Source organism: Medicago sativa, chromosome 2, assembly GCF_051527215.1.
Source record: "Medicago sativa cultivar Bolivia chromosome 2, Bolivia_mono, whole genome shotgun sequence".
NCBI classification, from domain to species: Eukaryota; Viridiplantae; Streptophyta; class Magnoliopsida; order Fabales; family Fabaceae; genus Medicago; species Medicago sativa.
Window position 1 is genome coordinate 65,233,870 of NC_140750.1, and position 15,059 is coordinate 65,248,928.

The window sequence follows — 15,059 nt, forward strand, 5'->3', positions numbered from 1 at the left end:
TTACTCAAGGTCTTAGGTTCGACTCCAACCATCGGAACACGACAATTTTTGTAGTCAATTCTTTCGAGCCAATATGAGTGCAATGGACCTGCAACGTGAAGAAATTTCGTGCCATATGAGAAGAGATTTTTCATCTAACCTAGTGACTCGAAAGATTAATCTCTGCATCTGCACGCAAAACATCGAAAAATATAGTTTTGGAGCTACATTAATTTGGGCCAAATGGAAGCCCAATAAAACACAATGCAAATCTTGTTGTTTCTCTTGTAAACAGTGTGTTCCATTCTCTCTTCCCTCCATTCACGCTACACCTCAATCCATCACCATCTCCATCTCCATCTTCCATCTTCCTTCCAAATCCCAATTCCCCAATTCTCTGATTCTCCGATTCGAACTCCAACCGCCGAGATTCCGTTCATTGATTTCCTCTTCACCCTTCCCCGGAGTCTCAGTGGGACCCACTTCCTCTTTTCCGATCAAGTTTCCATTTTTACCCCTCCACCCCACTCAAAATCCGAAATCATTCGTGGGTTTCCCTTCTCATCGCTTGAAATCAAATGTAGCTTCTGGGGTTTCGAATTTTTGTAAAATGTGACATGATGAAGAAAATTTAAATTTTTCTACTTAGATTTAAACTTTCATCAATAGTTAATTATTATTATCATTATTGTTTTCAAGAGATTTTGGATTTGTAGATTTGATTGTTGTTACAGTGGTGGGTTTGATGGTGAAAAGGAGATGAAATTGAAAGGAGAGAGATGACTGGAGTGTCATTGGGTCTACGAACAGGTAGCTATGGTTCTCTGCAGTTGATTCAAAACGGTAACGTTTCGCAGGTTCCGGTGCTTGTTCGTAGAGCTTCGAAGACGCTCCTTTATAACCCCAAAGAGAAAGAGAGGAGTTGTTTGTATATTTGTCGTCATCTTGGTCGTGGCAAAGTTGCCATGCTTCTCATGCTTCTTTGTGGCCTTTTCATTTTTGTATTTGGCTGCTTTACACTTTACAAAGGTTAGTGCTTTAGTTAGTTAGTTAGTTAGTTAGTTTGTTACTCTTACATTGTTTCATTCATCTATGTTTTGAGTTTAATGTATGCGCGCGCGTTTCTATCATTAAATCATATCGGTTGTTGTTAAGTAGTGGTGCTATAGTGTAGCAGAATTTGAACAAATCACTATATATAGTAAGGAGAGTAGATCAGATGGAGGATAACCAGATCAAATTATGAATATAATGGCTCTATTTAGTGCAAAATGTTGTCAAATTATGAATATAGCGGCGCTATAGCCACTATATGTAGTAAGGAGAGTAGATCAGATGGAGGATAGTTAGATCACTGGATGTAGAGGAAGACCTAGAAAAACTATAAGAGAAACTATTAAGAAAGATTTAGAGATTAATGAGTTGGATCAAAATATGGTTTATGATAGAACAATACGGCGTAATTTGATCCATGTAGCCGACCCCATTTAGTGGGATAAGACTTGGTTGTTGTTGTTGTAGTAGCGCTATAGCACTAATGCGTAACAGAATTTGACAAACTGTTATTTTCCACGATCCGCGATTGACAACATTGATCGTATCTTGCTACATAGATGTGGATTTGGATTGCACGCAGTTACTGTTGCGGTTGGAGTGGGTTTCAGCCGCCCGATGTTGAATCAATGGTAGAGATTGGTTAGTACTGATTTTATGAAGGTGTAATGTGAACTGACCAATCTCAAATCAATGACTGAGATCTAATACTACGTGTAACTGCGGCCTTTTTCTACTGCAGGGGATCATGGTCCCATAGATGATTTATGTTCGTCGAGATATTTTAGAAATGGGAAATGTTATCTTGTGCCCTCAAGGCACAAGTTAAGAAGCCAAAGATAGAAATATTTTGTTGGAAATTGTGCATTCAATATTCTTGAAATATGAAATCTTATCTTTTCAAGACAAAATTTATTATTTAATTCCATTTTTAGATTCTTAACATGTGCCCTGAGGGCACAAGATAACACTACCCTTTAGAAATTAATATAACTAAATGACACCATGATGAGATATGATTGGTTTTTTATGCTGTGCCTGTGCATATATATTAAACTAGTTTTGTAATATTGGTTTTGACTTATGACATACTTTGAAATGTCTTTTTTTTGTGTGTATAACTTTGTAAACTTTTGTTTATCTAATCTGTATGTTTCATGGTGTGCTTTTGGTGTTGTGTTGAACTATAGGTGGAAACATCACCAATGAAATTGAAGATACACGATCTTATGCCCTTAGTACCTATAAAGTTATAGGCGTTGATGGAACAATAGAAACTAAGTTAAAGGATAGTAGTTCTTCTACGTCGTTGACAAGTAGGCATAAAAATTCATTCAGGGAACATCCTGTTTCCCCTTTACGATCTTCATATAATTTGAAAGGAAAAAAAGGATCTTCCTCTACTGTGGGACATCAGTGTGACCATTTTGCATTTCCTCCTCCTCCACCGGCTGATAGAAGACGTACCGGACCACGCCGTAAGTTTTGTTTTGTTGTATTTTCTGTCTGACCTTGTTTTCATTATTAACTTACAAAACTGTATCTGTTTTGAATATGTGCAATAGCATCTGATATAAATATCGAATACAGTGCATATTGAGTTGTAGTCATTTTAGAATTTTGATGATCAGCTTTTTACTCTTTCCCTTTCAGCATGTCCTGTGTGCTATATTCCTGTGGAGCAAGCTATAGCTAGTATGCCAAGTTCCCCATCAGAGTCTCCTGTACTTCGCACTCTCACATATGCGCATAATGAAAATATGTTTCCAAGTGAACCAGAGGGCGGCTCTGATTTTGGTGGATACCCTCCTCTGGAAGAAAGGGACGCTTCTTTTGATATAAAAGAGACCATGAAAGTGCATTGTGGGTTAGTTCTTTTTTGTTATTTGTTTTTAATTTTCTCATAACTTGGAGATTAATCTTCTTGAAAGAATTCATAATTTAGTTTCCATTAGTGTCCCATAAGAATTTGTTTTTACAGAAATGGATTTGATGCAGTAAAAATTCTTGCAGTGACTGTATCTCGGTTGTTGGATAAAGATCAGATGATTTGTATTTCGTGTTTGCATTTAAAACCCAATTTGATGAAGTAGAGACATGACCCATTTGATCTTCGTTCAACGGTTTAGATGTGGCGACTGCAGGAATTTTTTACTGTGCAGAATCTAGATCCAGTTTGTGCGTACTGAGTGCATTTTTCATGCCTTTTATCACATTTGACACACACTCTTGACAGATTTGTAAAAGGAAGCAGACCTGGGCGCCAGACTGGATTTGATTTTGATGAGGAAGACCTCTTAGAGTTGGATCAGTACCATGATATCATTGTTGCATCTGCCATATTTGGTACAATTTATGACTTATTCCGATCTACATATTGTTTTGTCCTTTGTTTTCTGTTTCTCATTGCTCCATCACATCTATGCCAGGAAACTATGATGTAATACAGCAGCCCAGGAACATCAGTAAACAAGCAAGGAAGAACATTCCTTTCTATATGTTCATTGATGAAGAGACAGAAATGTATATGAGAAATGCCAGTATTTTGGATAGCAGGAGGAGAGTTGGATTATGGAGAATCATTGTTGTCCGGAATATTCCATACGCTGATTCTAGGCGTAATGGAAAGGTTGTTTGCTTACTCTTGCTTACTCATTATTAGAATAACAGTAATCTATTGAAATTTGATAGTATTTTTGGTCACGCTCCCTATTTCTAATATCATGCCACCTACGATATAATGAGTACGATATAATGAGTGTGTAACTTATTATGTATGGCCTCTTATGAATTATGATGCCTCTAAACTTATTGCAGATTCCAAAACTTCTTTTGCACAGAATCTTCCCCAACATCCGATATTCAATTTGGATTGATGGGAAGCTTGAGCTCGTTAAAGACCCATATCAAATTCTTGAAAGGTAAAAGGCTCTCTATTTTTTATTATATTTTTATTCCTGTTGTACGTAGAGTGGGATAAGTTTCTGTTAACTGTAATATACTTTAGAGTAAAAAACAATATCATTTGACAAATTCAGATATTATAAAATCAGCCATACAATTAGAGGGTTTATTTTTTTATTAATTGCTAAATGATTTTCCGCATGGATTTGCATGTTTTTAAATTTATTTACTATTTTCAACTTACTCGTGCACATCCCTTGCAATTTGGTTTCAAGTTTGTCTCTGCCCTTGGTATTTTCTATAAAAGTTTTGGAAATTTCTTATTGCAAAATACCGACTTAGATTTCATTTTGTAGTTATGAACTTATGATGATCAAAATATGCAGCCCTTAGTTTTTGGTGCACTATATGTAACAGTTGCTTACTTAGCAAAGTTACCTAGAAGGCTTTCATTGAGTGAAAATAATGATTTGTGTGCTGTGAAGAACTGCTTACTCTAAGGCAGACTGCAGGGCCTTCAGGAGTAGACCGTTAGACCACTAACTAAGAAATATTACACTAAGAGACCTAAACAGGTCTGAACCGGTCCCTTGGGATAGTTATTGTGCGATTATGTAATGTAAGTTAAAGTTTGTAAGTTGCAGTTGTGTATTTGTAAGTTTGTAGTAAATAAGACAGTTAAAGGAAAAATAGTTTAGTCAGGTTTTGGTTAAGGAATTGGAATGGAGAGATTCCATGCTTTCAAAACTTGGAAGGGAAAACCAAACATTATGTCATCCCTGTCTCTTGAAATTTCCTATGTTGTGTTGTTGCATGTGTGTCATCATAAATAAACAAACTTCTGTTGATACACTGTCTCAGAGGGTTTCTTAATATAAAATTCAGCTTTTATCTTTAATTTATTCAAGATTAGATACAAGTTGTAAACATAGACCTCATGAGGCCTCTCCTTATTGGGCTGTTCCCTGTCATTTGTCAACAGTAATTTAATTTCTGATAGTATATCAGAAATATATTCATTGCCACTCTCTTTTATATCATCCAGGTTCTTGTGGCGCCCAAATGCTACTTTTGCCATTTCAAGACACTATAGACGCTTTGATGTCTTTGTCGAGGCAGAGGCTAATAAAGTTGCTGGAAAATATGAGAATGCTTCCATTGATCGCCAAGTTCAATTTTATCAATACCACGATGGTTTAACTCATTATTCCAGGGCTAAGCTTCCTATAACTAGTGGTAAGAACAATTTTGATATTTACATGCCTGTGTGTGCAAAATAGGTTATTATGTGCAGAGAGATGTGCCTGTGGTTGCATATAATACTCCATCTAAAATGTGCCTTGTGCCTCTGCAGATGTGCCTGAAGGTTGTGTTATCATTAGAGAACACATTCCAATTACAAATCTGTTTACCTGCTTATGGTTCAATGAAGTTGACCGCTTTACTTCTAGAGATCAGTTAAGCTTTTCCACGGTAAGAGACAAAATAATGGCAAAAGTTGATTGGAGTATCAATATGTTTCTGGATTGTGAGAGGCGTAACTTTGTAATACAGGTTAGTTTTTACATGCTGCCATTTTTCTGTGTTCAGTTTGGAATTGAAGATTCACTTCCATTTTTTTTCACTTTTAAACAAGTGTTTCAGAGATCTTTGGGGAATTTTGAATGATCTCTCAATTTTCTAAAAATAATTGGCACTAGAACATCCCTCAGTTCTATTGAATCACTGAACATTGTGAAGGAGTCAAAGTTACTCCCATGTCCACCCGATTTGAGAAATTGTTTTCTGTTTTCACTTTTAAATAAATGCAACTCTGCTACCTTGTTTTTAGTCTATATTTTTGAACATTTGTACGTGAAACAGGTCTTCACTTTCCATTATTTTCTGTACAACTCTGAAAACAAGGAGACTGTTTTATAATTAAAAGTGAAAATCAAAATTGGAAACAAAAAAAGTAATTAATCAGTCTGAACATTTCATGTACAAACCTTTGATAAAAGGAAACAAATTGAATAGTGCTAGTCATTTTCCCCTCATGAGATTTTGGCTAATTCTTCATAGTGTAAATTCTCTGCATTACACACACACGTATATAAATTTGTGAATAGTAACCAACCTTCTTTTTTCTTTCCTCATTTGTTCTTTGAAATAAAGAATTTTTATGTTGTTGGTTTGTGATAAACAATGCCAGGCGTACCATAGAGACGTATTGGAGAACATGCCTCCTCCTCCTCCTCCTCGTCCTCGTCCAGTTGTTGTAATTCGGCGTCCTCGTCTTCCACCTGTTCCCTATACTACTAACAAGCCTCTGGTGAAGAAGAATCCTAGGCGCGGGAGAGGAGATAGGAGATCAGGTTCTAAGCGTCATCGTAAAATAGTAGACAATGTTGTTATGAACCAAATTTTATTTTAGTCTTGATCTTTTCTCCTTGAGGTTTTGGTTACTTTTTTAACTCGGGGTTCTAAATTGTAAATGCATTCTTTGTTGCAAATTATACATCAAAGAGCTCTGAACAACTGATACCATTTCAAAAATGCTGCCTCCTTTTATGTTTTAATTGTAAATATCTATGTCTTTGACAAGATCCTTGCTTACCTTTTTCAAAAGGGAAAGAAAAAAAGGGAGAAAGAAATGGTTTCTCAGTTGTGTGCGCCTTTTGCACACAATACAATTTGTATTCATAAGTTATTAGTTATTTTTTAATCCTCATATATTTACTTGCAAATTTTATCCATGATATAAATGAGAGAACATTCAAGTTTTGCTAATTTGGACATTGAATCGGCGAGATCTCTGAGTTATGGTTCAACTAATTTAGACCGATTGAACCAGGGCAAAACTGCAATTGAGTCACTCAAATAATTGAACCATAAACAATGTTGGTTAAATTATCTGGTTTGCAGAACACTAGTTTTTAAACTAAAAAATAAACATTTTTGTCATTCCATAATATTTAGGTTTCATAATAAACCATTAAAAAAGGCACTTCAAAAGAAAAGTTGCAGCAAGAAAGTAGGAACAAAAATTAGTGAAACTAAATCCAGCACAATTCTGTTTCCGACTATCACAATTAATCGATTCATGTATATGATTGATTGTGATTTTGTTGACAATGTAATTTTTTATTTCCACTTGATATTGCATTAAAATTAAACTCATTTCTTATTTGCCATTGTTTACAAATTTCTCAATATAATTAAAATCTTCCGCCATATAAATTAATCTCTTATTTAGATTTAAATTTGATTTGTAATACAAAATGGATGATTTTGATTTTGGAGATTTCGTTACTATTAGAATTCATGGCGCTGATTGCATTTATCACTTTCTAGCTCTGTGATACCGTTGAGTGATACCTTGACATTTGTAGAAATTCTCTAATAAATATCCCTGCAAAAAAATCTTGTTGAAAATTAATATGCAAGATTTGGCTCATAATTCTTGCATGACTTGGTCATCTATTTTCTATAAAAACATGCAATCGAAATAGATTGCAAACACACTCTGCTTTTGCTCTTTATGTTTTCTATCAAGAACAATGAATTCCCACAGCGAATCAATTATCAACCTAACCAAGGTTTCTATGACCATGGCCAAACATTTGTTCTCCAAACAATAATATAAAGAAAACAACGTTCTGTTTTCATCGTTATCGATCAACATCGCGCTCAACATCATCGATATTGGCTCTGAACGTCCCACACAACACCAGCTTCTTTCCTTCCTCCGGTTGAAATCCACAAATCATCTCAACTTCTTCGCCTCTCAGCTTGTTTCCTCTATTAAAAATGGATCTATAATAAAAAGAAACACAATTTTTTTTTTTTTAAAAAACAACATCTTCTATTTATAAAGAATCATCGTTTTCTTGTTTAGTTTTTATCTAGAGACAAAATTGTAGGTAGCTTTACCTACGGACGAACACTTGCTTAAGAATAATTGACATTTAGCGACATTGTTTGTCCGTCATCAGAAGTCAATTTTCCTGTTTTTGAAATATTGGTCCCCAGAATTTTGAAGCCCTGCTCTATAGGCATTGTTGCATTGCACCCTCACAATTCAGTCTCACATTCTTTTTCATTGTTTCCTTTTTCTTTTTATGGATGTAGTTTTATTGTTTCTTTTTCAAACAATAATAAATATAAATTCAAGATTGGAGTATTTGACACTTATAAAGTATTTGAATTTTATACAAAAAAAGAAAGTATCCAACACACTAAATGAATTTTTTTTGACAAACACACTAAATGAATTGAAAATAATGTTTATTATATATAGTATTTATTTTACTTTTCTTTATCTAACAATATTTTTTTGACTGAGATTTTTATATGCTGTGTAATATATTTCATAAATAGAAATTTAATTATAAGCATGCTAAATGGTAGTATACTTAAATAAGTAACAAGGAAAAAAAATCCTCTCAAAAAAGTAACAAGAAAAATGAAATCAATACTAGATGATTTCCATGCATTGCGTTCTTAAAGTTTTTTCTTTTTAATCGAAAATGTGTGTTTTTGTATCTTCAATAATAATGATATAAAAAAGTCATTGAAAAATGAGAAAGTCTTGAGCGGTCACAAGACTTAAACGCACCCTTTGAACAAGCACATACAAGAAAAAAGTTAGAAAAAGAAATAATTAAAGTATATTTTTAAAATAATTAAAAGATGTATATTATTTTGTGCGTATTATGTTTAAATATTTTTGATTTGACGTTGTGATCACCATAGTTTCTCACCTAAAAAAACACTGCTTTCTTGTCACCTTTTCTCTTTGCTTTGCTTTGCTATAAATAATCACTTCTCAACTTTTAAGTTCTCAAAGGCAAACAAGAAAGTGAGAGAAAGTGAGAGAGTTAGTGCATGCAATATCAATGGAGTCTACAAAGAATTTGCTACCACTTTCTGATGATGTTAAGCAGAGCCAAGAGACAGAACACAAAGTTCCAACCATGACAAGACAAGGAGTCTATGCTGCTTTATCTTACATGGCCTCTTCAGGTTTATTTTTACCTCTTGAAACATCATTTTTCTTATTTATTTACAATCCACATTTTGAGAGGAAAGTGAATAATTTTGATATAATGTATGTGTAAAAAGTTATACATCATTTGTCTAATTTTATATCTAGTTATGATTAAGGTCGATCGCTTTTAATGATAGGACGATTGCGATTTATTGGCGGTATATGAATTTTTTAAACTAATGTATATGAATTAAATTCTAATTGTCTTTATGAATTAAATTCTAATTATATCAATTCTAATTAGATAAATTCTAATTTTGATTATTCTAATTGTCTTTTTAATGATAGGACGATTGCGACAGTTTTTGTCTTTATGATAAGTTTTTTAAACTAATGTATATGAATTAAATTCTAATTGTCTTTTTCAATATTATCATAAATTTTTTATCTATACACCAATATTGTGTTACCATATGCTTATAACAACATTTGAAAAAGGGATTGGTTGGCTATCCATATAACTCCCAAGATTGATTGAATAATCAAAATCACTGAATCAACTATTCTAATTTATTAAATGTTAGCTATATATATTTTGTGAACGATTTAGAGACCAGCTTCATTTTGGTTAATTGTTTAAAATAATCGGTTGTTATATCGGTCTCTACTGTGACCAGTTTATTTTGGTCTCTAAACGACAGTTTTCTAGTAGTGAGTACTATTTTTTTTGCTACAGTAAACTTAGGTCTCTCATATTTAGTTAGTTACCTTGGAGACAACGTTTGTTTCAAGCTCAGCCAGAGAGAATGTCACATTATTTTAGTGCATAACTAGTCTGCAAAGATCTAAGTCAAACAACAAATCAAAACAAGCAGATGTGGCTGGCTGGGGACCATTTTGATGTGAATTTGTTTAGGATTAGAATCTTGTTGTAACCTATATTGTTACAATATAAACAGTAGAGAATTTGTTTGTACATAAGCTTCTAGGATTTGATCCACAAATTGTTACAGTAAGATACAAAGGTAACAGTAGTGGGAATTGTATGAACAATGTCATGATAACAAGTGCTCCATTCACTAGAATTTCTAAGATATTTTTTAGTCTCAAATTCATTGTTTGATTTATTTTTAAATAAATATGTTTAGATATAAACACATAAATGTTTGTGTCGTTACCCTTTACGAAGTGACCCAACTCAACAAGGTCTATTATTGTCATAAGTAATATCAACAAAGGAGGGTCATGGCCCGATACTGGCTGCATGTGCCTTAGTGATATGATCTTAATCCAAGATCAATAACTTAATATTTGTGATATAAAGATAATAATATGGTAAGATACAAGAAGATAGAAGCATACTTAAGTGATGAGATGTTATGATAAAGATGTGTGGAAAAAGACTAACATAATACTCATGTAGTGTGTGTGTGTCTATATATATATATATATATATATATATATATATATAGATTAGGGATGATTGCTATCCCAAAATTATTTTTTATTATAGAGTTAGGAATGTGCCTTTTTGTCTAACATCTCTTATACTTTTTTCCATTCTAGTGCCTACTTTAGGCATAAAATTTAGAGAATTATATTATCTTTTAGGGTTCTACTTTTATGTCTCCTATCATTGATAAAACAATTTGGACTCTAGATTGTTTTGGCTGAGAAGTTCATGTAGCACCGAGAGCAACAACAGACTAAATATCGGGACCATCAAGATCTGAACACAACATACCTATAATTTTTTTTAAAGATATTGAATATAAGAGTTATCTCTCTGATATATCATAATCGATGTGAGACTAACCATTACGCTTGAATTTCAACAATTTCTCCCTTAATCTTTCACATCACTATACTTTCAAGCACACTAACAACAACCACTTGTATATAAGAAAAGACCTCTCAATAGTGTCTCACCATGTGTGCAATGTGCAATTTAGGTTTAGAAAGGAATCTAAGTTCATATCTTGAGTCAGTGCTACTCATTGTTGTCTTCTTGTGGTAATGTACTTTCTTTTCTTCTTTAGTATTCTTTTTTCTCTAAAAGTTAAAAGCTTATATATAATAATATATAAAAGTTATATATATCTCACTATAATGAAAGTAACCCACTCATATAAAGTTCTTCTGTTTAATTAGTATCACCACTTGAAGTTCTAGTTCTCTCATTAATTAGCATAAAATTATTATTTTATAGACAAGTATCAATGTAATAAAAAATGGTAGAAGATCACAAGTTAAAAAACATCCTTATAATAACAAGATTATAAAACTATATAGTTGTTTTTCTTTACATGTGTGAATTGTTTGAGTAAGGATGATTTAGCACTATAACAATTTATTGTAATGATTGATTTTTGTACAGTACTCTTGGTCATGTTCAATAAAGCAGCCCTCACTTCTTACAGTTTTCCATTTACAAATGTCATCACACTTACTCAGGTAAATTCATTTTTCAAGCTTGTGTTTTGACTATCCTTAGGTTAATGCTTGTTGTCTCACTCTAAATTGTCACCACTCAACCTTAATTTAGAAAAAAAAGACTCTAAATAGAAACACATTTTTAAATCACTAAATACTTTTTTTCTTTTCTTTTCAAATATACCCTTTATTAATATCAGTACTTCTAATTTTCTTCAAAGATGAAAAGTCGGAATTAAGCGCATCTATACACATTAGACATTTTAGTAACATTAATAGGTAAACATTAATTACGCTGTCAACTTTTGTTAATATTATGTGAAACTTATCAAAGAGACTTATAAATAGGGCAGAGGCAAGTATTTTTTTTTACCATTTTTTTCCCATGCTGATAAGTAATATGATGTACTAATATATGTCATGTTGGTTTCAGATGGTGTGTGCATTTGTTATTCTCTATGTGTTGAAATCCTTGAAGATGATCTCTTTCACAACTGGTGAATCCCAGAACAGCTCTAAGTCTAACAATTCAATAATATTTGTTTCCTTCAGTACATTAGTCTACACAGTTCCTCTAGCATTAACATATTTGTTGTTTATGGTAAGTATTTCTAAACATTGATTTTTTGGTCTTTCTTCCTAGACTATATAAGAACATAAATTTTCAGGTGGTGACCATGGAAGCTGTCCGCGGCATAAATATTCCAATGTATACCACTCTTAGAAGAACTACTGTGGCATTCACAATGGTTATGGAGTATTTTCTATCAGGGAAGAAACATTCAAGTTTTGTTCTTGGAAGGTATGGTACACTCATTGTATAGTCATAATGAAAGTGACTGTTTTTTTTGTCGACGTGACATAAAACCTAATGTAGAACCATTCAAATGGATTTATAACATACCTGTTTTACGTCACGTCAACAAAAAACTAGCCACATCACCACTCTTCGATCAAAAAATCTGAACGAGGCTTAACGATATCAATTAACCGATTAGTTTGCTTAAGAAAATAAGCACTTTAGTTCTATGTAGCTATTCAATTTCTTAATTCTCAATGATTATTATGCCTTAATTAATTTGCCTGACGGATTAAGGGATTTATTAGTGTCGGGATTATCATAGCTGGAGCTTTGGTTGCTGGAGCTAGAGACTTATCATTTGATGCTTATGCCTATACAGTTGTTTTCATAGAAAACATGTGCAAAGCAGTGTACCTTGCTTCTATCTCTCGTGTTGGTAAGATGAACAATGTTTCTTGTTATGTCTCATTCATTTGACTATTGTTTGAGTCTATCATTGAATCTCATATACTGCTACAATTTTTCATAGGTAAAGCTAGTGGTCTCAATATATTTGGTCTTCTATGGAGCAATGGTAAGATTTTGTGTTATTTATTTTATCTCCTATTTCATTGGTTTTGAACATCATAGTAATTAGACTCATCTTAACTTAACCCTTTCTTTTTTATTTTTAGTATTGATTTGTGGACCAATAATGTTTCTTTGGTCCTTGCTTAGAGGTGACCTACAATCAACACTCAACTTTCCATACTTGTTCAACCCTGGATTTCAGGTGCTTCTTCATACCAAATGCTTAGAGCATTGCCAATCTTTTTTATTTCATTGATAATTTGGAGGCATTATTTAATTTACTGCATTGGAATCTTTGGCAGGTTGTGATGGTAATGTCATGTGCTTTTACTTTCTTTATAAACTACATTGTAGTTTTGAATACAACTGTCAACTCAGCACTTACACAGGCAATCTGTGGTAATTTAAAGGTTAGTTATGTCTCTAAATTATGTATTTCTTATTATCAGCTTTCTAAATTTTGCACTAACAATAAGCTATGAAGCACTGACACATATACGGACGCCAGACACCAACATTGAAACGTCTGCATCACTATTTGAAAATTTGAAGTAATTGAACATGTGTCGGTGTAGTGCTGGTGTCTAACACATGTCTGTCACGACTTCATTATGAAGTGTTTGTGCTACATAATTGAAGAGTCCGTAAATACTATTATCATAAATATGAATATTTCTTCTCTGGCAGGATGTCTTTACTAGTGGGATTGGTTGGGCATTATTTGGAGGACTTCCATATGATTTGGTAAACACAAATCCCTTTAGGGACTTGAATTCTTGATTGGTGCATCATTTACACTGTATTCATTTTTTTATTTTATGTAAACTTATAATATCTTGTGTTTTGTTGGTATGCAGTTCAATGTTCTTGGTCAAACCCTTGGCTTCTTTGGTTCATGTTTGTATGCCTATTGTAAACTACAAGGAATATGAAGATCATAGATTTCATTTTGAAACATCAAATCAAACACAGTTACAGTGGATTGATTGTTCTACAAATTTTGAATTCTCTAAAATTTCTTTTATAGCATACAAAATGTGTTATAGTAGCATAGTGAGTACCTTCAGATTTTGCTCTTATAAATTAGAGGATGAAGATCATTCTCAGTTTAAAGGAAACTACATATGATCCACAGGATCAGATGAAAAAATCTCAATCATAGGATTATGGATTACATGATATGTAGATCATTTTTAGACCACTGAGGATATTGTGCTGAACAAAAGCTATGTTATATATTGGCAATTGCTAATTTTGTAATATTAATGCTTATTAGATTTTGGGTATGTATGTGTATTTCATGTTTTATTTTTGACAAAATTAACAAGATGATTATTTTTTTTAAGAGGAACAAGATAAAATTTATTAGTGCTTATAGTTGCATTAAGTTTTTATAAAAGAAAATTACGTTAATTTAAAAAATTAGAAACACGTATATCTAGAAGAATCATTTCTCACTAAAAATGTGATAAACAAAAGAGAATTCTAAGGTACCTAAATGTTGAATACACATATATGAACTATTCTCCTTTTCTTTTCTCATTTCTCTCTCATTTTTTTAGAAAGTTAAAATGGAATATATTACTGAAAACTTGGAAAAATCAGCACAAGAAGTGCCAAAAAAACTAGCTAAAAGAGTATCAATTTACATCGAAATAAAAAGGTAACAAAACAAAAAATAGAGCGAAGTGCCAAGATCCCGTAATACACAGGTAAATTCCCAAACAAGGTAAGGGATTCAACACCAAAAATGATAAGAGTAAACAAAGTTAGGGCGATTCGCGTTCAACCACTAGAATGATTGAAGTTTAATTTTGTAGAGTAATTGATCAAGTGATGCCTCCTTTTGGTGAAAGACCCCAACGTTTCTTTCAATCCAAATCACCTACACACAAGATAGCCATACGAGGTTAAAAGCTGAGCGAATACTTTTAAAAAACCCGCCTAAGGTGCCAAATTGATTTAAATGGTCTGACACATGTTCTTGATACACTATGTGGAAACGAAGCCACTTAGAGATACCGCACCTAAGTTTTCCAAAAAAGTCACCAGAGAGGAATAAGTGTTTTGCATCCTCCATTATGCCGCTAGGGATGTCAATTAGACACAGGCCCGATGGGTATCCGCAAAAAATACCCACAATGGGTAGGGTAAAACCCCGTTTCATGGGTCCGGGCTTGGGTCCGGCTATTACCCGCACATTTAAATGGGTATGGGTACGGGTAAGGGTAATATTTTGTCCAGCCCCGCAACCCGCATATACATATTTATATAATATGATAAATAGTTTATTTATTTTTTGTGTATAATTAATTGATTATTTAACTATTTAAGCCTAAACCTAAACCT

General features: G+C 33.0%; 2 protein-coding genes across 2 annotated transcripts; both read left to right on the forward strand.

Annotated features, from left to right (window-relative positions):
* The first annotated feature begins 266 nt into the window (after positions 1-266).
* Positions 267-6,648, forward strand: LOC146949734 (tRNA (met) cytidine acetyltransferase, putative (DUF616)). The gene is made up of 9 exons (XM_085745672.1): positions 267-1,008; positions 2,223-2,510; positions 2,686-2,899; positions 3,269-3,378; positions 3,462-3,661; positions 3,850-3,953; positions 4,982-5,172; positions 5,291-5,490; positions 6,128-6,648. The coding sequence occupies exons 1-9, from the start codon at positions 759-761 to the stop codon at positions 6,347-6,349; spliced, it is 1,779 nt and encodes a 592-aa protein (XP_085601798.1). The 5' UTR covers positions 267-758; the 3' UTR covers positions 6,350-6,648.
* A 2,091-nt stretch (positions 6,649-8,739) lies between these two features.
* On the forward strand, positions 8,740-13,996 carry LOC146949735 (UDP-N-acetylglucosamine transporter UGNT1-like). Its single transcript, XM_085745673.1, has 10 exons — positions 8,740-8,940; positions 11,283-11,359; positions 11,772-11,939; positions 12,007-12,140; positions 12,446-12,576; positions 12,670-12,714; positions 12,815-12,912; positions 13,013-13,120; positions 13,398-13,454; positions 13,568-13,996. The coding sequence occupies exons 1-10, from the start codon at positions 8,814-8,816 to the stop codon at positions 13,640-13,642; spliced, it is 1,020 nt and encodes a 339-aa protein (XP_085601799.1). The 5' UTR covers positions 8,740-8,813; the 3' UTR covers positions 13,643-13,996.
* Positions 13,997-15,059: the final 1,063 nt, after the last annotated feature.